The sequence below is a fragment of the Danio rerio genome, chromosome 18 (genome assembly GCF_052040795.2).
Source record: "Danio rerio strain M-AB ecotype USA chromosome 18, GRCz13ab, whole genome shotgun sequence".
In the NCBI taxonomy this organism is placed as follows: Eukaryota; Metazoa; Chordata; class Actinopteri; order Cypriniformes; family Danionidae; genus Danio; species Danio rerio.
The window spans coordinates 54400001-54427500 of NC_141038.1; the positions used below are offsets into that span (position 1 = coordinate 54400001).

A 27500-nucleotide genomic window follows, 5' to 3' on the forward strand; every position below is an offset into this window, starting at 1 on the left:
ATCATCAGGGCTGTGTGTCCTCCGCTCGCTCTCGCTCGCTCTGTTTGACTTCTGATTTGATTCTGTCACTCGTGTAGTCTTTTAATCTTGCGTTGTGCTAATCCGCTAGCTGTATAATTGAGTCTGTGCATTTGCTCCTCTTGTGTTCATCCTCCATCTCCTCCTCGCTGCAGGGCCGTGTGCGCTTCTCCTAGCTCTGATCCCGCTAGTGGCCCGAGTGCAGTGTGGGTATTTGGGTTGGTACGTGTTTTATATCCTGTGATACCAAAATGAACCCTTGAGAAGCCATACTCTGCTCATCACCATGAGGGCTGTTCTGGACAAACCTTTCTACAGATGATCCTAATGCCGGCTGATTTAGCCCAGAGCCTGTCGCTGCATTCCCTGAGTGTGTGCGTGTGTGTGTGCGTGTGTGTGTGAGTATGTGTGTGTGAGCGTGTGTTCTCCAGTGTTGTAGATGGACCAATCCTCAGTGGCCTCGACCTTTGACCCTGTTTTTACCACTGTACTGAAGCCTTATATTTGTAGCCGCTCCTAACGTCTGGCTGGTCTTTTATATGGTGTATATTATAAATCTGCCTTGATGTAGGACTCGTCCTGTTTCAGATGGTGTCTAAAGCGCAGGCTGGACTCATATCCCAGCCTCTCTTTATTTTAACTCTGGCTAGTCACTTCTGTACAATTAAAGTGGCGTTACTCTCTTTATATTGTCCTTTATTTAAAGAAAGCTCCTGTAATCCTCAATAATGTACAGTGCAGTACTGATCAGCTGTTTTTATCACAGTATTATTTATTGCTTTCATTTCAATAAAATACTGAAACCTATTTTCCACTGCCAATAAAATAATTCTTTACGAACACACGACTGCTGTGCTCTCTCTGTCTGTGTGTGTGTGTGTGTGTGTGCGCGTGCGTGCGTGCGTGCATGTGTGTTTATCCCACTGAGAGCTGATTATGTAGAGTCCAGGATGGTGTTAATGGGAGAACACTGAGTGATGTGCACTGATCAGGGATCAGTCATTTGATCACTGATCAACTCGGCTAACTAACACACTGAAGAATAATAAATACCATTAATACACAGGAAAACAGATGAAATATACAGAATTATATAGTTTGTAATTATTTTATCATTATTGTTACGCAATCAGTGGTTTAAATGCAAGTTATTTTTCTATTTAAGATGTTGGGCTTTAAAAAACTGTTTAATAAACCTGTTTTGTTTAAATTTATCAAATATATTCCCCGCATGCACAGAGAAATGAGAGAAGATGCTGATTATGAAGAGGCGGTGTGCTCAGTTATGCTGGGGAATGTGTGTGAGAGTCATGTTGATGTGGTTTTGGTCAGCTCAGCCTGATGATTGAGCTGATTGTGTTAATGAAGGTAATCAGACAACAGGCCTCAGCTGAAGAGTGTGTGTGTGTGTGTGTGTTTATCTCGCAGCTGCTCATCCTCCTCATGTCAGTGTGTGTGTTCTGCTTCAGCATGGGCTGTGTGTTGCTGTTTCTGCTGCTGGTGTGTGTCCCGGTGGTCCTCCCTCAGGGTCTCCGCTGCCTCTTCTGCCCGGTAACGTCGCTGAACAGCTCGTGTGCGCCGGTAGTGACCGAGTGTCCGGTGCAGGAGCTCTGCTACACCGCGGACGGCCGCTTCGGGCGCTCCTCCGTGCTCTTCCGCAAGGGCTGCATGTTGAGGGCAGACTGCAGCCGCTCCAGACACCAGATGATCCGGGGAAACAACATCAGCTTCAGCTTCTCCTGCTGCGGGGGACACTACTGCAACTCCCAGCCGAGAGCGGAGCCCGGGGGCCGGCTACTGCTGCTGCTGCTGCCCGCTGCTGCGCTCACCGCCGCCGGGGCACTCTGACGGAGAAACACACACACACACACACACACACACACAGACCAGACAGACGAATAAACACACACCAGACCAAACCGAGACAAACAAACTGTCAGCAGAGTGAACATACTGACACAGCTGCTCCTTCTGGCCGTCATCAAGCGGTCAGAGACAGTGAGCTGGACACGGCACACACTGAGCTCTGCTCTGCGCATTTCTACATGTTGATTTCTGTTTTAAATGAACTCATTAAACTATCGGAGAATTTTAAGTTGGTCTTAAGTGAAATTCACTCATTTACAGACTCCAGCAGGGTCTCTGTCATTTACAGACCCGGGCAAGTGGCATGAAGCTAAGCTCTGCACACTCACCCTGAACCCCAAGTGTGTGTGTGTGTGTGTGTGTGTGTGTGTGTGTGTGTGTGTGTGTGTGTGTGTGTGTGTGTGTGTGTGTGTGTGTGTGTGTGTGTGTGTGTGTGGGAGAGGAGAGGAGAGGAGAGGAGAGGAGAGGAGAGGAGAGGAGAGAACTCTACAGTGCTGCGGCTGCTCTTGTATGAGCTTTGGTCTTGTTTGTAATCCAGACATCTCCAGATTCTTAAACCAGTCTCCTCTCCACACACACCAGCATCAGCCAGCTGAGCTGAGCAGAGGCTTTACTGTAGATCAACAGAGCAGAGATCTCCAGAGCCTTCTCATGCTGTAGAGAGGTCAGTGTGAGCCTAATGAAGACCTTCATTATTCAGCCGCACATGTCTACTGAAGGATACTGTGCTCAGTGTGGAGTAAATTATAGTTTTCACCAGGACATTTTAAAAGAGCAGTGATGATTTTATTTTAGAGCAGTGAGTATAATACTGATAACATCATATTTTAATCCCATCACCAGCTCATGGCTAATGCTGATGAATGCAGTCTGCTGCTGCTCCTCTTCATGTCCACACTGGCTCTGTAGCAGATGATCAATCGCTGTAGATCAGGACCTTTAATAAGGTGTGTGTGTGTGTGTGTGTGTGTGTGTGTGAGAATTTTCAGTTCAATCTTTATGTGTCTAGCACGTTTACAATGTAGATTGTGTCAAAGCAGCTTCACACAGAAGATTATAGTGAACTGAAACTGTGTCAGAGCATGTTTGTGTAGAAAAGTACATGACTGGGGGTGTGTTTGTGTCTCTTCTGCCTTTTATAATAATAGAAATTGTACACGTGTGTGTGTGTGTGTGTGTGTGTTTGATGGTAAAGCGCACATATGAAGGATGTTGGGTGTGTTGATGATCAGAGCAGCGGCAATAGCAGTCTGATGAGCAGCTTCATCATCACCCAACTGCAGACTGATCATCTAATCATGTATTGATCTCTCTCTGTGTGTGTGTGACCTCTGCTGACCTTCAGTTGCTGACAGATGAGGATTGAGTGTGTGTCACAATAAGAGCAGCGCTGAGAGAGTTAATGCAGAGATGATGAAGCCACAGCTCGATTCCTACACACACACACACACACACACACACACACACACACACACACACACACACACACACACACACACACGACTCATATTCAACAAAAACACATTACAGCAGTGATCGGTAAATATTGTGTGTGTGTAGGGGCATTGTGTGTTAGCTTTATATATATATAGTCCAGCTGCTGCAACACAGTACTGGGAAACACCCATTCACACACACACTCATACACTACGGCCAGTGTAGTTGATCAGTTCCCCTATAGCGCATGTGTTTGGACTGTTGAGGAAACCCACACCAACACGGGGAGAACATGCAAACTCCACACAGAAACACCAACTGACCCAGCCGAGACTCAAACCAGAGACCTTCTTGCTGTGAGGCGACAGTGTGACACCACTGAGCCACCGTGCCGCCCCTTAAATCTCAACAATAAACAGCGATTATTAAGAGTGAAATGCAGCGTCTCAGTACACATTTGCCTGATTCTCCATCAGTGATGGGCTGAGCTGAGCTGAGCTGAGCTGTGGGACTCCAGGTAATGCAAACCGCTGCAGAGGCAGCACACGGACACCAGAGGGCAGAATCTGCTTGGGTTTGATCTCAGTGAGGCGTTTCTCATGTCACCGTGTGTATTTTCAGCTCTAGAGGGAGGAGGACGTCTCTGATTCATGCACAGCTTTATTTTAATAGACTCGTTTAGCAGAGATCATTAGGTAACGCTGTCATTAATGACTTGTAGAAGTGGCCATGCGTTATAAATGACCCTGTGCGTCTGGAGTCCCCCTCTCGTCTCTTTTGTCCTTTTAGATTAAAATGGTTAGAAATTCAGTTTTTGTTGTATTTCAGGCCTGTGTGTGTGTGTGAGGGACACAGAACTAAACACTACAGAGAGGGTTAAGTAGACCTTTCACCATTAAACTCAGAGGTAACTGCTCCAACATTCTTCAAAATACCTCCTGTTTAACAGAGGAGGGGAAACTGATTTCACACACAAGGGAGAGTAAATGCTCACAGCAGCAGCAGCAGTGTGTGTGTGTGTGTGTGTGTGTGTGTGTGTGTGTGTGTGTGTGTGTGTGTGTGTGAACGCATTAAATAGCGATCCTCATCCTCCACTCCGCTCACTGAGCTCCTGCTGTCCTGAAAGAAAAGCAGCGGCAGAATTCAGCTTCCTCCTCAAAGGCCATGGGTGCGGGTGTCTCTGTGTGTGTGTGTGTGTGTGTGTGTGTGTGAAGGACAGGTGATGTACTGTCTGCAAATAACCGTTTAACCTCACACTCTTTATGCTCTCCCACACGTCACATCAAGGCTAAACTCCCCCTGTTGCCCTCAGCAACCACGCAAACACTCTTCTGTGCTTATTTCTGACACTGTTTTGTGTTGCTTGGCTACTGCGCACCGCTCGCACGAGGACCCGGATCTTGTGTTGCAGCTTCAGTGTCCTTCTGTACTGCTCAAGACGCCAGGCTTTGTGAACGGGGGAGCCAAATAACCTCGTTTCCCCCTTTGTCAGGTTCTTGTGCTGGCATTAAGTGTAAACCCTCCTAATGTAATGCCGTAGCTCTGCATGTCGTGCTCGTCTACAGAATGCTGGCTGATGTAAGAGCTCTCAGATGTGTGGATCAGCACCGAGACACACACACACCGTCAGTGAGAGGAGTGTGTTTCGCCGTGTAAACAGTCCATTCACATTAAATCATGCCAGACTAAATGAGGAGCCGCTGATGAACATGGACTGAGGCCTGCGTTTCCAAGGGCACAGAAGCGTCCTCGCTCTTCATCCCTCACAGCCTCTTCTGTCTCTGTCTGAGAGCTGATGTGTGGCGGACGGCGGCGCGGCGCGGCCCTGGGATCCAATGGCAAACGCAGATGTCAAAGGCTCTGTTACAACCTTGAGGAATAACTTAATGAAGATAAAAATAATTACTGCCCCAAAGCCTCGTCCACCCCCTCCGCTGCCGAGACCAGATCTCCTGACCCAGTTTCTCTAATGGAGAGCGAGAGCGCCGTCTTCCTCCAAACTCACTTCAGGACAGGAAGCTGACACATCGGCTTTAATCTGAGGAGGAGAGCAGAACAGATGAGCTCCTGCCGTGTGCAGATGACACGCTGTAGTTTTCTCACCGCACACCAACACGAGTGTGTGATTATGCGCTGGAGAGTGTCTCCATAATGCAGGACGGCCGCCATCACGTCTGGAGGAGAGGTGACATTGAACTCAGAGCTTCAGGCTGAACAGCAGAGCGGCTTTAAGCTCACCTCTACAGTCCTGCATGCCTGATGGTGGAACACACCCCGGTTGTCTTCAGGACAGAGGAGATGAGCTCCTACATGCATGTGGTTGTTGAAGGCACATATGTAAATTTCACGCTCAGATAATGATGGGAGGAGTCTAATCATTCAGAGCTGTCAATCATCATCTCAGGCGTGTATAACAAGCAGTCATTGAGCCGTGCGGGTGACGGGTCTTCCGGCATCGCTCCGCCTCTCCATTATTCCTTTCTTCAATATTCTATTCATCAGCTTTACGCGCCGGTTGAGTCTGGAGCTCATGTCGACTCTCAGGATCGAACTCCGGCACAGCAGACGGATTCACTGTTAGTTAGTACGACTGTTAGACTGATGAAGTAAAGCCATCTCTGGAGAAATGATCTGCTGATGTTGTACACACACACACACACACACACACACTCACACACACACTCAGTGTTGAGTCCTGAAGCTCCGCTGTTCTCATTAAAGCAGGTAAATGTTCCCTCCGCCGCTCCTCTGCTGACTTTGATCTTCAGTTTAGCTGATGATGATGATGATGATGATGATGAAGCTCGTGTTGAACACATCTGTGGATTCTGGTGAAGGGAATTTGATTTGAGTGCAGAATCAGACTTCAAAGAGCGCAGATGCAGAGATGTGTGTAAATATCCTCGTTTGTCTAATTCATGTCTAGTTATGAGCGTCATTTAAGGCGTTTATTCACGGCCTGTTGGTGGAGGACTCACCGTGTGGCCTGTGTAGTCATAGAGCAGCAGTGTCGGGGAAGTATTCAGTGGCATCACTTGACTATCGGGTCAAGTGGTCTCGTGTACGAGTAACGTGGACCTCAGGGTCTGCTGTTCTTGGGATCATTGAGGCTGCTGGATTCGGGGACAGAATTTGGCCACTTGATTATCGTAACCGTAAGACCATGAGTCTGCTGGATTAAGAGCACTGAGGCTGCTGGACTGGGTCATCCAGACTAGTACACTTAGATTGTCTGGGTACACTTGATTGGGAGAAACACTGGAACTTCTAGACTGGGATCCAGTAAACCATTCAGACCACTGAATTTGGGGCCACTGTGGACTTTTCTTGGTCTAACTGGACTTTGAAGGGAACACTGGTGCTGCTGGTGTTGGGACCACTGGGATCTTGAACATCTTGATGAGCTTGTTAGACTGGAAACCAACAAACTTTAGACCAGTGGTCACCAACCCTGTTACTGGAGAGCCACCATCCTGCAGAATTCAGCTCCAGCCCTGTTCAAACACACCTGAACCCAATAATCAGGAGCTGAAGCAGCAGCTGGTAGTTAGAGACAGGTGTGTTTGGTCGATTTTTAACTGAAATTTGCAGAAAGCCACGGTAGATCTCCAGGAGCAGGGTTGGCGACTGCTGCTTCAGACTATCAGGACCTTTTGGGTTCCACTGGCCTTGGGGAAATGACGTGGTCTGCTGGACTCGGGAACATTGGGATCACTGGACATTGAACCTCGGGGTCCGCTGTTCTTGGTAATATTGAGGCTGTTGGACTTGGAACTACAGAACTTGAACCCATTGTCACCATCAGACTTGGGACCATGGGGATCCTTGGACTTGCAACCCTCCGCTGGGATGATGGTGTATGACACAACAGTAGCTTAACAAACTAAAGCTGCGCTCACACTGGAGTATGTGCATGTGAAGTTCTGGAGTATGGCGCTGCAATAAGGGGCGGGATTAAACAAGATGATTAGACATTAAAAAAGCGAGCCATTGGTCCAAATGTTACATTTCTGTCCAGAGAGGTGATGTTCTGATCTGCGATTGGTCTCACGCAGTCATGTGATGTGATTTTGCTGAGTTCACCGAGCTCAAACTTTCCAAAGCAGCGAACTGCGAAACCTGCCGCATGACCTTACGGTTCTGTTCTGACGCATTCACATGCATATGAGTGGAAGACTAAGAGGAGAAAAGGGCAGCGTGAGCGCAGCTTAACACTGCTTACATCAGGGATCCCCTCTCTCCAACATCTCCAAGCCCAGTCAAACACACCTGAGCTAATCAAGGCGATCAGGTTAACTACAGGCAGGTGTGCTGGAGCAGGTCTAGTCTGAATGCATCTGACCAGGAGCAGCGCTGGAGATCCTCCACACTATATCTGTGGGGACAGTGATGAAGATGCTTCATGATCTTGCTTTGGCTCTCCTGCGGGTGTCCTTGAGTTCTGAAGAGGCATTAAGGGGTTAGTAGAGCACTTGATGAGCAGCTCCTCGACTGTCTGAATGGGCTGAATCTGACAGAATGTGTACACTCTTTGTTCTTGTCAGCTAATGGAGTCAAGTAGAGTCTGTTAAACACGAGCAGATGTCCGGGAGTTTGGTCAGTCAGAGGCAGCTCTTCATTGCCTCTTTAGTCGATCTCTGTGAACTCTGCAGGATAAGAGCACCAGGAAATCAGGCGATGGCGTTAGTCTGCTCTCAAACCAAATCATTTAGTCAAGCTGTAATGTTTGCAGCGTCTCAGATGGCTGGATCAATCCAAGGAGTCGAACACGAGAACAGACAGATGGAGAAAGTGTGAAGTGTGTGTGTGTGTGCGTGTGTGTGTGTGTGTGTGCGCTGGCACAAACTCTCTCCGTTTGAGAGACAGAGACGAGATGAGAAGGTCAGATTTTAAGAGAAACACTGACGTGCAGAAGAACGAGAGACACACAGAGAAAGAGAGCTGAGAGATGGCGAAACACACAGAGAGAGAGGATTGAGCACAAAGAGGGTCCTGTGAGAGCGGCCGGGGGAGAAGCAGGAGGAGAGGAGCGGGAGGAGGAGGTGCGATCTCTGGGTGGAGAAGCAGGGAATCCGCTTTGGGGGATGGAGGGAGACCAGAAGAAAAAGACAAAGGCAGGCTTGGCCGAAACACAGAGCTAAAGAGAGAGACAAATCACTAACACACAGACATATTAGAGTGATTGACAGAAACCAGGCAGGGAGGAAGCAGAGGAGAGAGTGAGCGAGCGAGAGGGAGGGAGAGGGAGGAGAGAGAGAGAGTGGAGGGCGGGCGAGTGAGTGAGCGAGCGAGCGAGCGGAGGGTATTTAAGTGTGTGAGAGGGGCTGAACACCAGCCTCTGAACTCCCCGTGTGTGAAGGGAGGACAGAAACACACACTCACACACTCACACACACACACACACCTGTGAGACTGTGGAGCAGAGATGTGCACGGGTCAGGCCGTCCTGCTGCTGCTGGCGCTGAGCTCGGTGGGCGCTGTGGATTTGGGAGCCGCTCCGTCCGGCTTCTACCCGCGCTTCAACCCCTTCTTCTTCCTGTGCACTCATCATGGAGAGCTGGAGGCCGACGCTGGAGCCGGAGCCGGAGAGGTGCTGCTCACCTTCCAGATCCAGGGGAGCCCCACAGCGTACGTCCCAGGACAGGAGTACCAGGGTGAGTACCCAGAACAGCTCACACTAAACTGCCCTCAAACACCAACAGAACCAACACACCTCGGCTCAGAGCAAACAGCCTCGATCTGAAGGAGACGCTGTGCAGAATGATGAGCTGCACATCAGGGTCTCTGCTCTGCTCGAGGACTGATGACTCCTGCTGTATCACAGGTCTAGAGGGAAACTCTCCCGGCGCTCAGTTTATTCTTGTTTTCGGACTTTTCGGTTCAGGTTCAGGTGTTATGGTGGATAATTCTGATCACTCTTTACTCCTGTAGAGCTTTAAACACTGTAGAGCGGATCAACATCAATGATGAAAGAGAATATATATACGGATAACACACATGCTGGAGCAGTGGAGGATGATGATGATGAAGGACTGATCAAACCACATGCTCTACAACACCACGGTGTTCATCAATATACATGTGCTTCCTTCAGCTCAGCCCTGATTTATCCACTGTTCCAGCATGTGTGTTACGCAGCGGATGATGAATACACAACCAACATAACACAACAGATCAGTTTACAGCATCTGCTGGGTCTATAGTGACTGTCAGTGAATGAGAGGTGGAGTCCGCAGATGATCAGGGTCCGGTGGCTGCGCTGCGCTGCTCTGTCACCAGGATCAAGGTCAACAGATCAGGCTGATGATGCTCTGTGCGCTCGCCGAGTCAGTAAAGCTTCTGAAATACATCTGATCACAGCAGAGAATCTGAAATCTGACTCGCTGTGTTTGGAAATAGATTGTGTAAGTCAGTGTGTGTGTGTGTGTGTGTGTGTGTGTGTGTTTATGTAACAGCACAAGTGTTGCTGTGAAGTTGAACTGCTCTATTCCACTTTGCTGGTGTTTGTGATCCCGGCGCTGGTGTGTGGGTGTTTATCCTCAGGCCAGAAGCAGTGCTCGAATCTCACAAACACACATACACACACACTCACACACACACACACACACACACGCACAAACACACACACATGCAGAGACAACAGGTGCAGCAGAGATGCTGATAAACCCGGCAGAGCAGCAGAATCTCTCAATATCTCTCTCACAATCATCCATGCAGAATAAAGCAGTCACTGGACACACACTCCTCCTCCATTCACCTGTGTGCGTGTGTGTGTGTGTGTTTATGTGTTTGTGTGTGTGTGTGTGTAGAGCCTCAGTTTCTCTTAGATTTGTCTTGTGTGGTGTGTGTTTGAGCGGCCGCTGCTCTTTGTGTGAAGCGCGAGGTCTCGTGTTTCCAGCTTTATCTTCCTTATCCAGACCTGCGAGATCATCAGGGACGTGTTCACACTCCTAACACACACACACACTAGCGCCAGCCTTTGTGTGTTCGGGGGTCGTGAGGATTCTGGGGGATTATTGGAGAAGGCTGAAAGACAAAGAGAAAAAGCCAAAGTGCCGCACATTTACACAACATTTAGGAAATGAAGAGTGATAATGGAGGATTGAGGGAGAGACGGACTGAAGCGGAGCAATTACACACACAGATGGAGGAACTGATTTCACAAATGACATGTAGATCTCCACACTGCGCACATGAGTGTTGTGTTTAATCTCTCCTCATGTACACACACACACACACACACACACACACACTCGTCTAGCTGTCGTCATCAGCAGGTTTGTGATGAGAGAGTGTATTCCTGATGGAGGTGAGGAGCTTCACTGAGCTCGGGCTGGACTCTTCACTCGTCTGTGTTCAGCTCTGGATGATGTGATGCTGAACACGGCCCTGAGTGAGGGATTCTGGCCTGATCTCTAAAGCTGGCGTGCTTCATTAGGTGTCAGCAGGGAATCACTCACACACCAAATCAAGGTCAGAGTTTATTCCTGCAGTAAATCAGCAGCGGAGGCGAGGAGCGTGCAGATCTGTGTGTTAGACGTCAGATTCTCCAGATCTGCGGTGGTCCGTCAGTCATCTCAGACCCGACAGCAGCGCTGGGGTCCAGCAGAGTCCGCCACAGGAACTCTTCAGTCCACTCCACTCTTTAATGCGCTCCTGGTTTCTGATGGGCTTTACAATGGATGTCTGATGCTGAGCCGCTCCATAACCCGCCGCTTGACACGCTCCTGTTCAGAGCCCCGGGGGAAATCAGATGTAGATTTCAGCAGGCGTTTTGTGAATTGATATAATGTGTGACTCGGGTCCGCGTGTCGGCGTTCAGCACCAGACGTCTGACGGATCACTGCCTCCATTCTAACAGGCTCTTATTTCAGATGATGGAATCTGTCTGTGTGTGTGTGTGTGTGTGTGTGTGTGTGTGTGTGTGTGTTTCTGGAGCTGGAGCACACACACTCTCTCCTTTGTTTACAGCAGGTGAGAGTAATGGGTTAAAGATGTACAGAGTGCCGTAAAACACTCAGGAATGAGAATTATATGAAGATTTCCTCACGTCATCCTGAAGCTCTGAGTCTGAGCAGCTCCACTGAACACATCAAGAGGAGGTTAATAAAGCCAAACTGAACCACCAAACACTTTAAACTCACAGTTTCTGACTAGCTTTGAGTCCACATATCTCCAATCTCTGAACTCAGTCTGCATCTTCTGGACCAGCACAGCAGAGAGTGTTGTGTTCAGCAGTCATGAGGAGACAGCAGGATAATCTGACACTGGAGGAAGAGTAATCGAGTGTTCACTCTGAACTGTGGTGCACTCCTAAATGTGCCGGGCTGTTTTAACACAGCGTTGGGTCAAACATGGACAAGCCAGCGTTTTAAAACTGTTAATCTGATGCATGAAAGCTTTGGTTGCACTGTCAGTGGACGGACAGACATCCTCAATAAAGCAATATATTGATTTTGTGTTTAAAAATAAATGAACTGCTAATAAATAGGCTGGGTTTTTATCACCCAGTGTTGGGTTAAATATGCACAAACCCAGTGTTGGATATTTTATTTTTCCATCAAATTTTAATGACACTGTTTAACCCAGCAGTTGGGTTTGTCCACTTTTGATAAAATCCAGTCTTTCTTAAAGAGTTTGCAGTAACCTGAGGGCGAGTACATGATGACAGAACCTCAGATTAATAAATCAAGAGTCCCTAAATCAATAAATAATACAGAGACACTAAATAAACTCTCAACCCTAAAACTGCTGGGTTATTTCTACCAAACAAGGGTAAAATATGGACAAATCAAACTGCTGGGCCACATATTTAAATTAGATTAATATCCAATCTGTATGTTTGTGTTGAGTTATTAACTAAAACATTAATGAGAGAACCGGAACACCTTGATTAAAATAATCCCGCGTTTAGTTTGAGCGGATTAACTGGATATAAACACAGTGTCATTGTGAAAAGGCTATTCGTATACTGTAAGTATCTACATATGCTAATTTAATATGAGCAAAAACGCAAGGTGAAACATTAATGAGAGCTAGCATCTGTTCCTGCTCTCATTAAAACACAATTACCTGTAAACCGCAGCGCTTTACACACAGACATAAGCCCAATCGAGCAGATTAACAGAGAGAGAGAGAGAGAGGTGGTTTACTGAATGACTGCGCTGGTCTGATGTGCGCCGCTCATGCACACTGAACTCAGACACATTGGCAGTAATGATATGACGGTAATGATGCGCCAGGGAGAAACACGTGTTAACCGTGTTAAAGGACACACACATCTGTCAGAGCAGCAGACACACCTGTTAATCAGTGTGTTTTAGGCTGATATGGAGTCTCTCGCAGTCTGTCTTTACTGTTGGCTCCACAGGAGTGCCTTATTCATTAATAATCTGATGGATGTGTTCAGCTCGCCGCGAATAATCGATCAGCAAAGCCGAATCCCCTGTGTTCATTAACAGGGGTTATAGCGTGCTGTGGAGTCTCCGGGTTGTGTTTGTGCAGTATACCGACTCGTGTTGTGTTGTGATGTGATTTACTGGAGTGTCTGGTGTCAGTGGTGTACGTCAGTGGGAATGTTCTGGAATGTGTTTACTCTGCATCTGGATGTTAATAGCAGCGGGCGCACTCCTGATTGTACATCAACGCCACCGAGCCGTTCTCTGACATTGAGCAAGTTCACGGCGCACATTAAACACAGGCATTAAACGCAGAGAAATGAGTCCTCTCAGCGGAAACAAATGAATCCACTGGAGACAGTTTCCAGCGCTCCGGAGCAATAATTCATGAGTAGTTTTGCAGGCCGCTGTGATGGTTTTCTGCATAATGTGATCGCTGTTTAATGGGCAGGGCTGCGCTGACGGCTGCCTGTTTGGCTCTGAATGTGACAGTGAAACACGGCTCAGAATTAATCCGATGCGTCTGGCCACGGGCTTCACCCTGGATAGTGATGATGGCAGTCGAATATGCCAGAGAGATGCTAATGCTGTGCCAGGCCGTCATTACACTCAGTGCAGGATGGCCAGCAGCGGTGCCAGTGTGCAGAAACCTGCGCGCCATCTGTAGGCGCAGCTCTGCTTTCCAGAATGACCCGCTGCTGTATAACGGGCGAGTGTTCTGCCGGACATCAGCGCAGGACAGGGGCTTGGCTTTATTGGTTTTGTTGATCTGCCAGTAGGTGGCAGCAGGTTACCGATACGGTCATTCATTACAATTCAGCCAATTCAGTGGATGGGGAGGATTGGGAGGCCATGATGGGTGAGGGCAGATGGAGGGAGTTTGGCCAGGACACCAGGGTTACACCCCTACTCTTTACCAGAAGTGCCACGGGGTTATTCTAGTTTGAATAGTCAGGGCAGTGGGCGTGTCCAGCTCAGTTTAAGTGGGCGTGTCGAGTGGTGAAAGAGGGAAGGGTTAGAAAAAAATGGGAGTTTCCGTTTGGGCACGCGCCGATTATCACAGAGGCTAAACAAACACAGACGCAGAGGAGAAAGACAGGGACTGTGTTTACATGGACAAATTAATTCCCAAATGATTAATTAGTGGACTGTAACTGCACTTCGCCACTTTCACTTTCATTCAGGAGCCTTTCCTGTATGCCCCCGTGACAAACCAGTCGTAACAGGTGAAACAGTCTTCACAGCATCCTCGTGCATATTAATGAAGCTGCACCCCATTCACAATAGAGCGCTCTGATTGGTTTGAACCAAGTCTTTCTCATGAATAAATGCAGCACACTCAGAGACGCCACGTTGTACAGACGGCCAGTCTCCACGCTCGAATACACACAAGGGTCTAATCTCCATGACGCAGCTTCAACATTTATTTTCAAACCAGAAGAATGAATCTGCTCAAAATAATGCAAAAACAACCAAAGTTCACTTGTTAGTGAGATCTATGTGTCCTCATAGTGTTTATAGCAGCGCGGGACACATATATGACTGCCGACAGCTCAACACATGTGTTCTGGTGTTTGCTGATGTTTTAATGAGCACAGAGAGTCAGCAGCTCGGTTTAACATCTCATCTGGAAGACGGCGCTCACTGACAGTATAGAGTCCCCTTCACTGACAGTATAGAGTCCCCTTCACTGACAGTATAGAGTCCCCTTCACTGACAGTATAGAGTCCCCTTCACTGACAGTATAGAGTCCCCTTCACTGACGGTATAGAGTCCCCTTCACTGACAGTATAGAGTCCCCTTCACTGACAGTATAGAGTCCCCTTCACTGACAGTATAGAGTCCCCTTCACTGACAGTATAGAGTCCCCTTCACTGACAGTATAGAGTCCCCTTCACTGACAGTATAGAGTCCCCTTCACTGACAGTATAGAGTCCCCTTCACTATACTGGGGCATTAGGACTCACACAGACTGCAGGTTGAGCGCCCCCTGCTGGCCTCTCTAACACCACTGCCAACAGCAGCCGGGTGTACCCATGTGTTCTCCATCCAGACACTGAGGGAGCGCTCGGGGCTGCAGGGGGATACGGCTGTAGCAGCTAGACTAGAAACAGGACTCAAACGGAGCATGTCTGCGGTGTATAGTCTTGTAGTGAGTAACCAACGCTGTTTCAGTGAAATGTGGTGGAGTGAGAGTGAACGTTGTCAGTAAAGATATAGTACAGATGCTGCAGCATGTGGAGATGAACACTGCTGTACTGTACGAGTGTTGTGTGTTGGGTAAATGACGCCGCCGCCGCTGTTCACCGACTCACACTCCTCCATAACCAGCAGAAGAGTTTAATGTCCTGGAGTTCATTCTGCGGTGGAGAACACAAACAGAGAGGCGTCAGCGTTCAGCACAATAGTGGGAAATGAAGGACTGTGTGTGTGTGTGTGTGTGTGTGTGTGTATGTGTGTGTGTGTGTGTGTAATCAACGCTCCTGCTTTGTTGACAGGAATAGCTCAGCACTGTTATAGTCATTAAACTGCTCTACATGTGTCAGTCTCTCACACACAAACAGCCTGTGTGTGTGTGTGTGTGTGTGTGTGTGTGTGTGTTCGTATCAGCAGAACTTTCATAATCTGGAGTACGACTAGATCTGTGCTTCTGCATGTGAACACACACCTTGTGAAAGTTCAGATGTGTGTATTGATGAGGTGTGTGTGTTGTTGAGTTGTGTGTGTGTGTGTGTGTGTGTGTTTGCAGCTCTTCTGCTTTACCGTGGTGTACTGTATGCAGGATCTCAGCTGTCGGCTCTGGATGTGTAGAGTTGTGCTGAGGCTGATTCACATTCAGCAGAGAGCAGACAATGAGCAGATCCTGATCGACGCTCAGCGTGTGTGTGTGTGTGTGTGTGTGTTCACTACCTGAGCTCTGACTGACAGATGGCCGGCCAGACCAGTGTGCATGTGTGTGCCACTTTGTGTGTGTGCCATTATATGTTTGCTTGTATATGGATATGTGTGTGTGTGTGTGTGTGTGCTGGTATGCATGTGTGCATTGGTATGTTTGTGTGTGTGTGTGCATGCTTGATTATGTATATGCATGTGTGTGCATTTGTATGTGAACGTGTGTAAATGCATTTGTGTATGCGTGTGTGTCTGTGAGCTTGTATGTGTGCATGTGTGTGTTTGCCTGTAAGTATGTGTGTGTGCGCATTCATGCATGTGCACATGCCTGTGTGTGTGTGTGAGTGTGTGTATGTGTGTTTGTGTAACTGCATCTCATCCCAGTGTCAGGTTATTCTGCTGTTTAAGGTGAATCTCTCCTCAGTCTGACTCATGACTGCTGAACACAACACTGTCTGCTGTGCTGGTCTAGATGCTCACTGAGTTCAGGGTGTGTGGATACGTGGACCAGAAACAGGACAGAAACTCTGAGTAGGTGGAGTGTTGTTGTTGTTGTTGTTGTTGTTGTTGTTGTTGTTGTTGTTGTGCAGTGAGGCGGAACACACAGATATTGAGAATGTCTCAGAGTTTTAAACCGTGTTGAAGAATGATGAGGATTGAGTAAAGAAGACTCGGGTTTCTCCAAACACATGAAGAGTTCCTCAGCGCTGGAGTGTTTCAGAATCATCAATCAAACACACACACACACGCACACACGCACACATACGCAACAGTTTCTCCTTCAGTGCTAATGTTTGCATACACTGTGAATGAGGAGAATATAGATAATGTGCTAATATGTGTGTGTGTGTGTGTGTGTGTGTGTGTGTGTGTGTGTGTGTGAGCTCATAAAAACTGCAGTTTGAAATCTCAGCCGTAAGAAGGGCCGTGCCGAGAGCAAGGCAGGTGAAGCGCTTTACTATTCCCTTTCATCTGTGGCTGCGCTTTTGTTTCATTTCTCTCTCAGGAATGATGTTTCTCAGACGCGTGCGCTCAACACCTCCTATTGTAGATCCTTTGAAAAACTCTGAAAAAAGCATTTAATATTAGTTTGATGAGCTGATGATCGCTTCACACATCCAGTAAAACCACACCGCAAAACACACACAGTTCTGCTCTCGCCTCTGTACTGCAAACACACATGAAAGCATCTCTAGATGGGTAAAACATAAGGTCTAGTTTTCAGAAATAATCAATCAGAAAGAAGCTTCTCTTTAAAACATGCAATATACACTCACCGGCCACTTTATTAGGTACACCCGCCCACCTGCTCATCACACTTTGGGTCCATTAGTACCAATTGAGCATCAACGCCACAGCCTACCTGAGTATTGCTGCTGACCATGTCCATCCCTTTATGAGCACAGTGTCTCCATCTTCTGATGGCTACTTCCAGCAGGATAACGCAGCATGTCATAAAGCTCAATCATCTCAGACTGGTGAACATGACGATGAGTTCACTGTGCTCAAATGGCCTCCACAGTCACCAGAGCTCAATCCAATAGAGCAGCTTTGGGATGTGGTGGAACGGGAGATTGGCATCATGGATGTGCAGCCGACAAATCTGCAGCAGCTGTGTGATGCTATCATGACAATATGGAGCAAAATCTCTGAGGAATATTTCCAGTAGCTTGATGAATCTACAACAACAAGGATTCAGGCAGATCTAAAGATGAAAGGGTTCCGACCCGGTACTACTGATGTGTACATAATAAAGTGGCCGGCGAGTGTATTCTATTATGGGGAAGTAGAATAATCCTGTTTTCTTTTTGACACAACATTATTCTGCTTCCCCCAGTGTCAGATTATTCTGCTGAATCTCTCCTCAGTCTGCTGAACTCAACACTGTCTGCTGTGCTGGTCTAGAAAATGCGCACTGATTTAAGCGTTTGTAGATTTTTGGACTAGAAACGAGTCAAAACCTCCATGTAAGAGCAGCATATTTTTGTAGTGCAGTCAAAAAAACAGAGTGAATGGAGCTGATCCCAAAAACAATGAGGTGAAGCATGGAGCGTGTTTTGGCAGCGCGTCCGCATTACACACTTCCCCAGTTGGCTTCAGCGCTGAATGAACAACACGTGAAGATAAAGAAAACAGCACACCAGCGCTGGGCTTTCACAATGACACTCCCCACGGCTGCACTGTGTGTTTATGGAGGAGACGGTGAGCGTGTTCTGGGTGTTCAGCGACTGTGTGAGAGTTTCATCAGTCCGTGAGGGATAGACGGAGCTCTGGAGAAGGAAATGTTGAGCTTGTGTGGGGGTGTGGAGGTCTGCGGGTCAGCAGAGAGAGGAAGACGGCATCGAGACGTCTTCAGTTTTCTGCTGCGAGAGGACGCTTTTATCTACAGGTGGAGGACAAACACTCATATAATCTGATCTGATCTGGTCTGGTCTGTCAGTGGTGTAAAATAATGAATTACCAATACTGCACTGCAATAATGCTCAGAGATTGTGTCTTGCTGATAGTCCAAATATTTAAACACTCTAAATCTATCTATCTATCTATCTATCTATCTATCTATCTATCTATCTATCTATCTATCTATCTATCTATCTATCTATCTATCTATCTCTCTATCTCTCTATCTATCTATCTATCTATCTATCTATCTATCTATCTATCTATCTATCTATCTATCTCTCTCTCTCTCTATATCTCTTGGTCTGTGCTGGTTATAGTGAATGGTTTAGTGTCAACCGTTGCAGTTTCTCCAGCACATGGAAGTGATTAGAGTCCTCTTGCTGAGCGCAGGCATTGGAGCGTGTGCTGGCAGCCGTCCTGAACTGAATAATCCTGAAAACTGTCATATTTTCCCTCTCATAAATGCCTGTTAGTTTTGTCTTTTCCGATCATGAGCAAAGCAACAGAGCCGTGCAGATAGACTGGGTGCTTTTCCAAAAGAGGGGTTGGAGTAGATTTATTTGCATGGTTGATTTCTAAAGCGGCCAGCTCTGCTTATCACCATCCCACAATCCCTTGCCTGCACTGTGGGAGCGTAAACACATGGAGAATCTCACAGGGATGAAACTTCAGTGACTAAAAACTGTCACCGACTGGAGTATGGCAGCACACACAGCGGATCATCTCACTGCTAGAGAATAGGAGAAACTGTCATGAACAGATCTGCAGGGGAAGCTGCACACAGAGCTCAGGTCACCGTTAGTGAACGCACCTTTAACCACACAGTGTGCATCAGTGCTCTTTACCACGTCACTGCCAGCTGCACCTCTGCATCTTTGAGCTTGCAGATCAGAAAATAAACCTCACTGATGCTCTTCTGTCCGAATGTGAATCCATGATCAGCTCCAGCACAAGATCCTCCAGGAGACGGGAAATATTCTGCTTCTCATCAGATTGTGCTGCCAAACACCACATGTGAAGGGCTCTAAGGATTGTGCTAGGGTTTAGGGAGGGTTAGGGCAATATTATGGCTCCACATATAAATGAGAGTCTGATAGACCTGCGACTGTCTTAAACATTTACATCAGTCAGGTACCGGCCTGTTGAGGGAAAATTACACCCTCCAGGTCACAGCTTTACTGAAAGCTCCAGCGTTACTGGAAGATGTGGTTTGCATGCTGGAGCTGCAGTGTTTGTGCTGGCTGGAGAAGCAGGAGTGCTGCTGGACCAACAACACCAATTCACATTGACTTGAAAACAGAGCGAGTCCAGCAGGCAGAGCGACCAGCACAAGCAAAACACACCCTGGACCAGCATGCTTTTAAAGCCAGCCTATGCTGACTCTTTCCTCAGAGAATCTTCATCTTCATCTTCAAAAGATTTACACTAAGACAGTTAAACCTTCTTCTCTAAAACAGCGGCCCAAACTTTTTCTTATAAAGGGCCAAAAACCAAACTGTATTGATTTAGGAAATAATCAAGAACAGGTGATGTTATATTAGAAATTACAATCTCAGCTAAAGTCACTCGCCCCAGCCCTCCTCATCATTCTCTTTTCAGATGGGATGGCGGGTCAAATCAAAGGTTACCATGGGCCATATTTGGCCCGCAGGCCCTACCTTGGGTATTTCTGCCGTGAAGCATTATAATACAACTCTTAGAGGTTGATCAGGAAGATGTCCTTCTGAAGACTCGTCTCAGTCTCAGCTCTGGAATACATGTGTGTATATGTCTGCCTGTGCACTGACTATGCTTTCACTCATCTCTATGCTTCTCATTAGTAGAAGATGTGGGTGAAGCCTGGCTCGTCTCAGAAGATTCCCCCTACACACTCTGTGCTTCTTCACTTGTGTTTTGTCATTCTTTGACACTCATGGTGCAAGATTAAGTAATCGCTGGAAGAGCCAAACTGGAGGGGCGTTTTCCACACACATTCCAGCTCACAATTAGGGAATTAAAAACAGAGATCTGACTAAATAGCTGGTGTTTAATTAACCAGAGAACCAGCGAACGCGTCTGTCAGTCAGTGCTGTTATCTTGGGTCAGACAGGAAATGTGTTTAGTGTAGTTCTCATTAGTGTCACCAGTGCAGGACTGACAGGATCCTCTGGTTCAGCTCAGATATAAGCCAGATCTCCAGATTTCCCAGGAAGCGGCGGCCCAGCTCTTTTAAACCTTCACCCTTTCGCATCTATGGGGAGGTTATGAGCATCATTAAGAGGCGCTGCTGGTCAGGAAGCCGACCTGCTCGTGTTGGTTAGAGCGATGGAGTGTGTTTGACAGCGCTACAGCAGATGGCCCGGCCAGCAGGGCACAGGGTTACGCAAGAGAATCATCACAGTTTGAGAAGTCCTGTGCAGCTGTCACCGACACGCGTGAACCCGTCACACGCTCCACACCGCTGCTGATGGACAGGGCTCTGCGCTCTAGATATCGGGATCATTGGGGGACGGCGCTCTGATTCTGGCCCGGTCCGCAGACAGATGGCCCGATGGATCTCCATGTTTCCGGCTCCACCGGGGTGCACTGAGCTCCAGTGGGACGTCCGGTGTCCAGTGCAGATCTGATGGCTGCGGGTTACGCTTCTGTCATGAGGATCTTCAGAACTCCTGACCCACACCGCGGAGGGTCCGGCTGGAGACCCCACACTGATGTCTTTATGATGGACAGCGCCAAGATGACTATTCTGTGTCCAGTCCATCAGCAGATAGTGAGGCTGTTTCTCAATACCAAGACAATTGGCTTAGATTAGTAGAAACCTTTTGTCAAGTTAACTCAAAAGAATGAATTCGGTGGACTGAGAACAGCGACCGCCTCCTGAGAGAAACGGGATGCTGTGTTCTTCCTGATTGTCACATGACCTTCACAGGTTTTAATGGGATATTTTCAACATATTCAAAGCCTTACATAGATGCATTACGCAATACAAATATGACAGACCTTAATTAATACAATGTAAATCATGTGTATGTTTACCCTCTCATTTAGGGAAACCTGAGATATTCAACTTCCATCTCTGAACTGTAGGCAATAGTGAATATAAAACGCTGCTAATCACCTGCTTTATTAAACTGCAGGTCTGTGTTTGATGTGTCCTCAATATCCGGAGCACATCAGGGTTCTGTAATGGGTCCGATGGTTTTGCGGTGTTTAGTTTGCCTATTGATGAGGATGTGACATGAGAACACGAGGACACATGATCGGTTTATAATGAGCTTGATGGACATGCATGTTTACAACAGACAGGAGTGCGGTCAAACACACGCTGGTGTAGAGCTGCTCGATTATAGGGAAAATCATAAGCACCATTATTTTGCTCAGAATTTTAATCATGATGACTGATGAGTTGAAGTCAAAATTATCCGCACTCCTGTGAATTTGAATGCTGTCTCTCAGATTCAGGAATCGCTCTCAGTGTTTCCTCTAATATTTGTTCTTCTGGAGAAAGTCTGATTTGTTTTATTTGGGCTAGAATAAAAGCAGTTTTTAATTGTTTTAAACCCATGTTAAGCTCAATATTATTCACCCCTTCAGCAATATTAGTGTTGATTGTCTCCAGAACAAACCACTGTTATACAATGACTTGCCTAATTACCCTAACTTTACCCTAATTACCCTAGTGAAGCCTTTACATGTCACTGTAAGCTAAACACTAGTGTCTTGAAGAATATCTAGACTAATATTATGTGCTGTCATCATGGAGAAGAGGAACACATCAGCTATTAGAGATGAGTTATTAACACCGTTATGATTATTAATGTGTTGGAGAAATCTGCTCTCTGTTAAACAGACTTCAGCAGTATATATACACAGTTATTTCCCTCTCCCTCCTGTATACAAGAAAAGGGAAATAAGTACAGTAGAATAAATATATGAAATGGACTGTGCTTTAAGCATCTTCACTGTAAGAAAAACACTTGAGCTCCAGCAGTGCTTCAGGCGAGAGCAGTGAGGGATTTTCACCTGTCGTTGTTTGATTAATGATGAAGACAGTCGGCAGCAGGAATATCGTGCGCTGTCACTTTAAGAGCAGTACGGTTCTCCGCTGGAAAGGCGGCGGTATATGATGCTATAATCTCCATTAATGTTTTCATAATTGTTAGAAGCCAAAATCGAAACAAAATGTTGGATTAATAGCACAGCTCCAGTGTTCCGTGTAGAGGAGGACCGTGATTACAGTGTGCAGGTCAGCCTCCCTCCTCGAGGGGTAATCTGCAAATGGTGTCAGAGGTCACGATCTGTAGGGTCCTCGTTAGAGCATCCGCCCTCCAGGCTATAATTAAATCTGGATCAGTATGGTGCATGTTGAACCGGACGGTCACACTGTAAAGTGCGTCTCCTTCTTCAGGTTGAAGCACATTCTGTATTTTCATTGCCAGTCTTCACAGTGGAAATCATTTGGGTTTTTTGGGTCAATTCTGAGTTTCCACAAGCAGCGCAGAGCCCCGGGCGTCAGAGAGCGGCTGGACTGACCTCCCCAGATCCTGCACTCCATAGTCTAATTTTAGCTCCATTATTCCTCTTTCTCTTGAGAACTGTTCTGTTCAGTGTTCCTCCTGATGTACGCCTCTGCCAGAATCACCAGCAGAATCCTGTTCCTCCTACTGAACATCTCCTGGATCTCTGCATCTCTGCTTGCTGTCTGCTTTGAGAGTAAATATATGATATAAAGGTGCTGTAGAGGAGCCGTGCCGGCCTGTAGAGCGAGCGCCGGTGCACATTCAGCTTTGATATTCAGTGCACACTGGCAGGCGTTGTTCCTCTGCCATGCTGTTCGCTGTAGTGAGGTAATGCACAGGCCTGCCAACTGCTCCCGGCTCCTCGTCTGGCGTTCAGAGATCCGGCAGGTGCTGCTCGCTGACGGAGACACACAACGGCTCTCAACCTGCTGAACCTGCTGAACCCAGGGCAGAACCGGGTTCCAGAGCACAGAGAACCAGCACTCCTGGTGTTCCTCCACCACAGAACACAGCCTGCTGATGTCAGCGTGTCTCTCCGGACCCGGCTTTATCAATACTTGAGCAGGAGCGTGGCGGTGAGCGCTGGTAATGAGGCGTACCACACAGAAACATCTATATTGCATGATACACACACGCCTGCAGAGACAGAGAGACACGGGCTGGATGTGCTGGAGATGTGGACCACGTTCCGCTTCATTTACTGTGTACCGTCGACGTATACCTGCCACATCCCCTGATGGTGTGTGTGTGTGTGTGTGTGTTTGTGCTAAAGACAGTCAAACCCGGCTGATGTGGAGCGCTGGAGTGTGTGTGCGGGTGTGCAGTGAATGCTAAGAGTTCTCATCAAAGCGCACACAAGCCCCCGCAGGTGAATAATACGTCTGTTTTTATGAGTTACTCTTCCAGGTTCTCCTCTTTTCTCCCCCCCGCTCCCTTTCAGATGGGTTCCTGAATTATTTACGTCTTTCATTTTCATCGATCACTCTCTTTCTCTTCCACTGGCCTCTCCCGACGTCCCTCCATCCCTGTCTTCTCCCTCCTCCAGCGCTGTTTGTTGCTCATAATAACCTCTCGGCCTGACCGCTGCGCCTCCAGCCTCCTCCAGCATGAGGAGCGCTGTGCTCTTGAGGGAGCGGCGCTTCAGCTCGCGGTTCTCCAGCGCTGTGAGTTTGTCGACGTGATGTTTGTGCGTGGCTGTTTTCGAGAATCACATTCTGTCAATGCCAATTCCCCTGCTTGTTATTTGTGCATAAATCTTCTGGTAATCTCCATGCGGGATCAAACACTGCTGCTGTTAGCGCCTCCTGGAGCTGCGAGTGAACGAGGCCGGATATTCTGATGTGCTGAACACACTGGGTTTATTGGAGTCTTTGTTATGAGGTGCTGGTCTCGGTGGTGGATCCGCACCCCGCTGCTCCTCCTCAGAGTCTCCTGTTGGAGAGCGAGGGCGGGAATAATGCAGCCACGATTTTAGCAAAAGAAAAAGGGAAGAGCGGAGAGTGAGAGGACTAGATATTACACCGGCAGCGCGAGGATGAATTATTGAAGCTGGCGTGTGGGGAGAGGAGCGGGAACGAGGGATATGTTTTTAATCCAGAGTGTATCCACGTCTAGACAAACTACACACACACACACACACACACACACACACACACACACACACACACACACACACACACACACACACACACACACACACACACGCTCTTCCCTCAAGTACTCATAATGATAAAAGTGCAGAGCTTCTCTTCTCTACAATTGTTTTTCCACAGTAATAATTAGACTGGAGCTGATATTGTGTATGATGATGATCCAGCAGCGGGGGGTGTGTGAGGATCTGATGCTGCTGATACACTCTGTCTGTTTGTCTGTTTCCAGCAAGTGTGTTCCTGATGTTGGCTTTCACAGAGGTGAATTGAGTTGTGGGTCACACTGCACCTGAAGAGCTGTTCATCACACGTTTATGACGCATGATTGAGGCCGAGAGGTTTATGAATGCTCATGATGACTGTTATAAGGTGTCATTCGCTCAGTTTGGATTGGTAGTTGTCTTGCCATGACAAGTTGACTTTCTCAAGACTTGTCATACATCCGTCATACACACACGATCATCATCACAGTCTTATGAGCACTTCTTGAAGTGAAGTGTTGCCCAGCTGTGCATCTGCAGTGATCTCCAGCCTAAAACACATCTGCTGTTTGGGTCATGTTGCTCACAGATTCACACATTAAGCTAATTTACTCTTCCAGTCCAAGAATGAAGATATCCTGAACTGTAAAGCCAGGACAACTGGCTCTCTGTCGTGTTTCTCCGTGTTCAGAGTCATCATCTTCATGTGTGTGTGTGTGTGTGTGTGTGTGTGTGTGTGTGTGTGTGTGTGTGTGTGTGTGTGTGTGTGTGTGTGTATGTCTCCAACAGATGTGAGTGTTGCACTTCTGCTCTAGTAACATCTGTGCCAGCCTGTTGATCAGCACACAATAACATTTCCTCCTTCAGTTTACACACGAGAGTAATACAGGAGGAGTGTGTGTGTGTGTGTGTCTGTGTGTGTGTGTGTGTGTGTGTGTGTGTGTGTGTGTGTGTGACTCACAGCTATGCCAGATCTGTCTTCTTTAAATGCAATAGTGCAGGTCTGTACTCGGCTGTAGACGCTGCAGATTCCTGATGTGTTTGAGCGGTGATGTCGGTGTTTAGCAGCTCATCACTTTATTAAATCAGATAATCCACAAACCCAGAAACACTTTCAGTTCTGAGACAGAGTCAGACAGAACCGGTGGACATTCTTGGCTATTTCTGCACACTTGTAAAGCATCTACTGATGTATGTGGATGACTTTAAGAGTAACTAAAGACATAAACCATGACATGAAAAATAATCTGGCAAAGGCGTGAGCGGAGAATAATAATGAACTAGATTATTCCCCTTCCCCATTGTCAGATTATTCTGCTTGTTTTAAGGAAAACTCATTAATTTTGACTCATTATTTCTGAACAGAAGACTTTAGTCTGTGCTTGTCTAGAAAATGCTTCTTAATGTAGGAGATTTGAGAAATGTGAACTACACTGTAAACCCAACAGTCAGCTGTATCAGATGACATGAGTGTAGTGAACTCAACACTGACTGAAAGTTGATCACACTCATGTGAAAAGAGTGTTGACCCAGTGTTGACGGTAATGAGTTCATTAAATACCTCATTACTTCAACTCAAATGGAGTAAGTTCACAGTACTCATATAGTAAAGGGTTTGTATCAGTCGGTTTCCTCAAGCTGTTTGAGTTGCCTTAACTGATTGGCTTTTACAGTGTAGAAACAAGACAAACACTCTATTTGTGCCGTGTATCTTAATAATTAGACATTTACAACCACTAAAGCAATCTAGTGAACGGAGAAAAGGACTCTCGATCCCAACACAGTCCCATTATCCAGCCGTTAAAATACGCTGTGAGTATGAGTATGGATGTGCTGTCGTACGGTATAGCTGTCATCATCCTGGCTTATATTGCTGTACAGCGTCATTAAGGGTCAGTTCACACAAACGCATCATTTCTTCATCATTTACTCTTAATCTGTTGAACACGAGTGAAGATCCTCTGATAAAGCAGACACTGATATCCTCAGCATGTCCGTCAGTGTCTGTAATAATCTCAGAGTATCTTCACTTGTGTTCAACAGAGACTCACTCAGGTCTGGAGGATGAGGAAAACTCTGTGTGTGTGTTTAACGCTGTGTGTGTGTGTGTGTTTTCTGTCCCGCAGTCACCATCTCCACCAGCACATATTTCGATGGTCTGCTGGTCACCGGCCTCTACACCTCCACCACCGTCCAGGCCTCCGCCATCCCCGCGCCTCCAGCGTTCGGCTTCGGTGAGTCTCTGTGTTTATGATGAAGGACCGGCTCATCCTATTATACGCCCTGCACAGTCCTGTCTGAGGCCGGATACATCTACAGTCAGTCATTTAGCAGACACTTCTGTCCAGAGCGACTTACAGTGAGGAGACATTCAGTGATTCAACAAGATCAGGCAACACACACACAACAAGAGCTGACCACACAGAGGAGCTGTCAGCACTCCGAGAATAAGAGCTGGAGTCAGGAGGAGGAGTGTGTCTCTCTCTATATATATATATAGACACACACACAGAGAGAGAGAGAGAGAGAGAGAGAGAGAGAGAGAGAGAGAGAGAAGAGTGTTTCTGCAGGTGGTCTGTTAAGCCCACTCACCTGTGTGAGGCACACTCACAAATATTAATGTTTCCAGAGTTCACACTCAGCTACTGATTGATTATAAAGCTGTTCATCATGCTGACCCGGGAGAGAGACCTGAGCCCATGAGATCTTCGAGCCCAGGGCTCCCTCCCATTGCAGGGCAGGAGGGGAGTTTGAGCTCAGGTAGATCTGGAGAACTCCCCTGCTGTAGTAACCAATGAACAGTAAGTGATTGCTCTTAGAGATAACAATATACCAGCTGCATGTCTATGTGCTGATGTGGATCAGTCAATTAACTTAAGCTGCATGTTTTTGGACGGTGGGAGGAAACCGGGGAACCCGGGGGAAACCCACGTGAGCACGGGGAGAAAGTGCAAACTCACACAGAAATGTCTGCTGGTTTGGTAAAGCCTGGAACCAGAGACATTCTTGCTGTGAGGCAACAGTGCTAACCACTGGGCCACCGTGACACCCATCTAGGAAGGAGGAGGAGTAGGGGTGGAGCGGGGACTCCTCCAATTGAAGATAGCGGTGGAATGAAGCCCAGCGTATTTATAGTAGTTTAGGAGTCGTCTGATTGGAGCATTGTGAATTGAATAATGCAGATCCAGCCGCTAGCAATCATAAGCACATGATCCTCTCCACATTAGTTTATACATAAACGTCACTAAGAGGTTGTCGTGTGGGGAGAAGAGGGGTCCTGGTTTTGTTCACAGGAATTAGGGTGATCACAGAATTATTATGTAGTATTATACCACAGCCGTATCCCCCTGCAGCCCC

At 47.3% G+C, this 27500-nt stretch overlaps 3 protein-coding genes across 61 annotated transcripts in view; all 3 read left to right on the forward strand.

Annotated features, from left to right (window-relative positions):
• ppfia1 (PTPRF interacting protein alpha 1) overlaps positions 1 to 858 on the forward strand; it is a 24618-nt gene extending 23760 nt beyond the window's left edge. For all 44 annotated transcript variants that reach the window (XM_087291304.1, XM_087291312.1, XM_087291332.1 and 41 more), the window contains 1 exon segment: positions 1 to 858. This exon segment is cut by the window's left edge and continues 66 nt beyond it. The gene's annotated coding sequence lies outside the window, so the exon portion shown is untranslated.
• Positions 859 to 1466: 608 nt separating this feature from the next.
• Positions 1467 to 2113, forward strand: bncr (bouncer). Its single transcript, NM_001365726.1, is given in 1 exon segment — positions 1467 to 2113. A coding segment is annotated over 1 exon segment (378 nt). The 5' UTR covers positions 1467 to 1488; the 3' UTR covers positions 1867 to 2113.
• A 6305-nt stretch (positions 2114 to 8418) lies between these two features.
• Positions 8419 to 27500, forward strand: part of reln (reelin) — a 68537-nt gene continuing 49455 nt past the window's right edge. For 14 of the 16 annotated variants that reach the window (XM_087291468.1, XM_087291458.1, XM_087291465.1 and 11 more), the window contains exons 1-2: positions 8655 to 8975; positions 26270 to 26377. In XM_087291468.1, the coding sequence (XP_087147594.1) occupies positions 8747 to 8975; positions 26270 to 26377 (337 nt within the window). In that variant the 5' untranslated portion in view covers positions 8655 to 8746. 16 annotated transcript variants of the gene reach the window in all.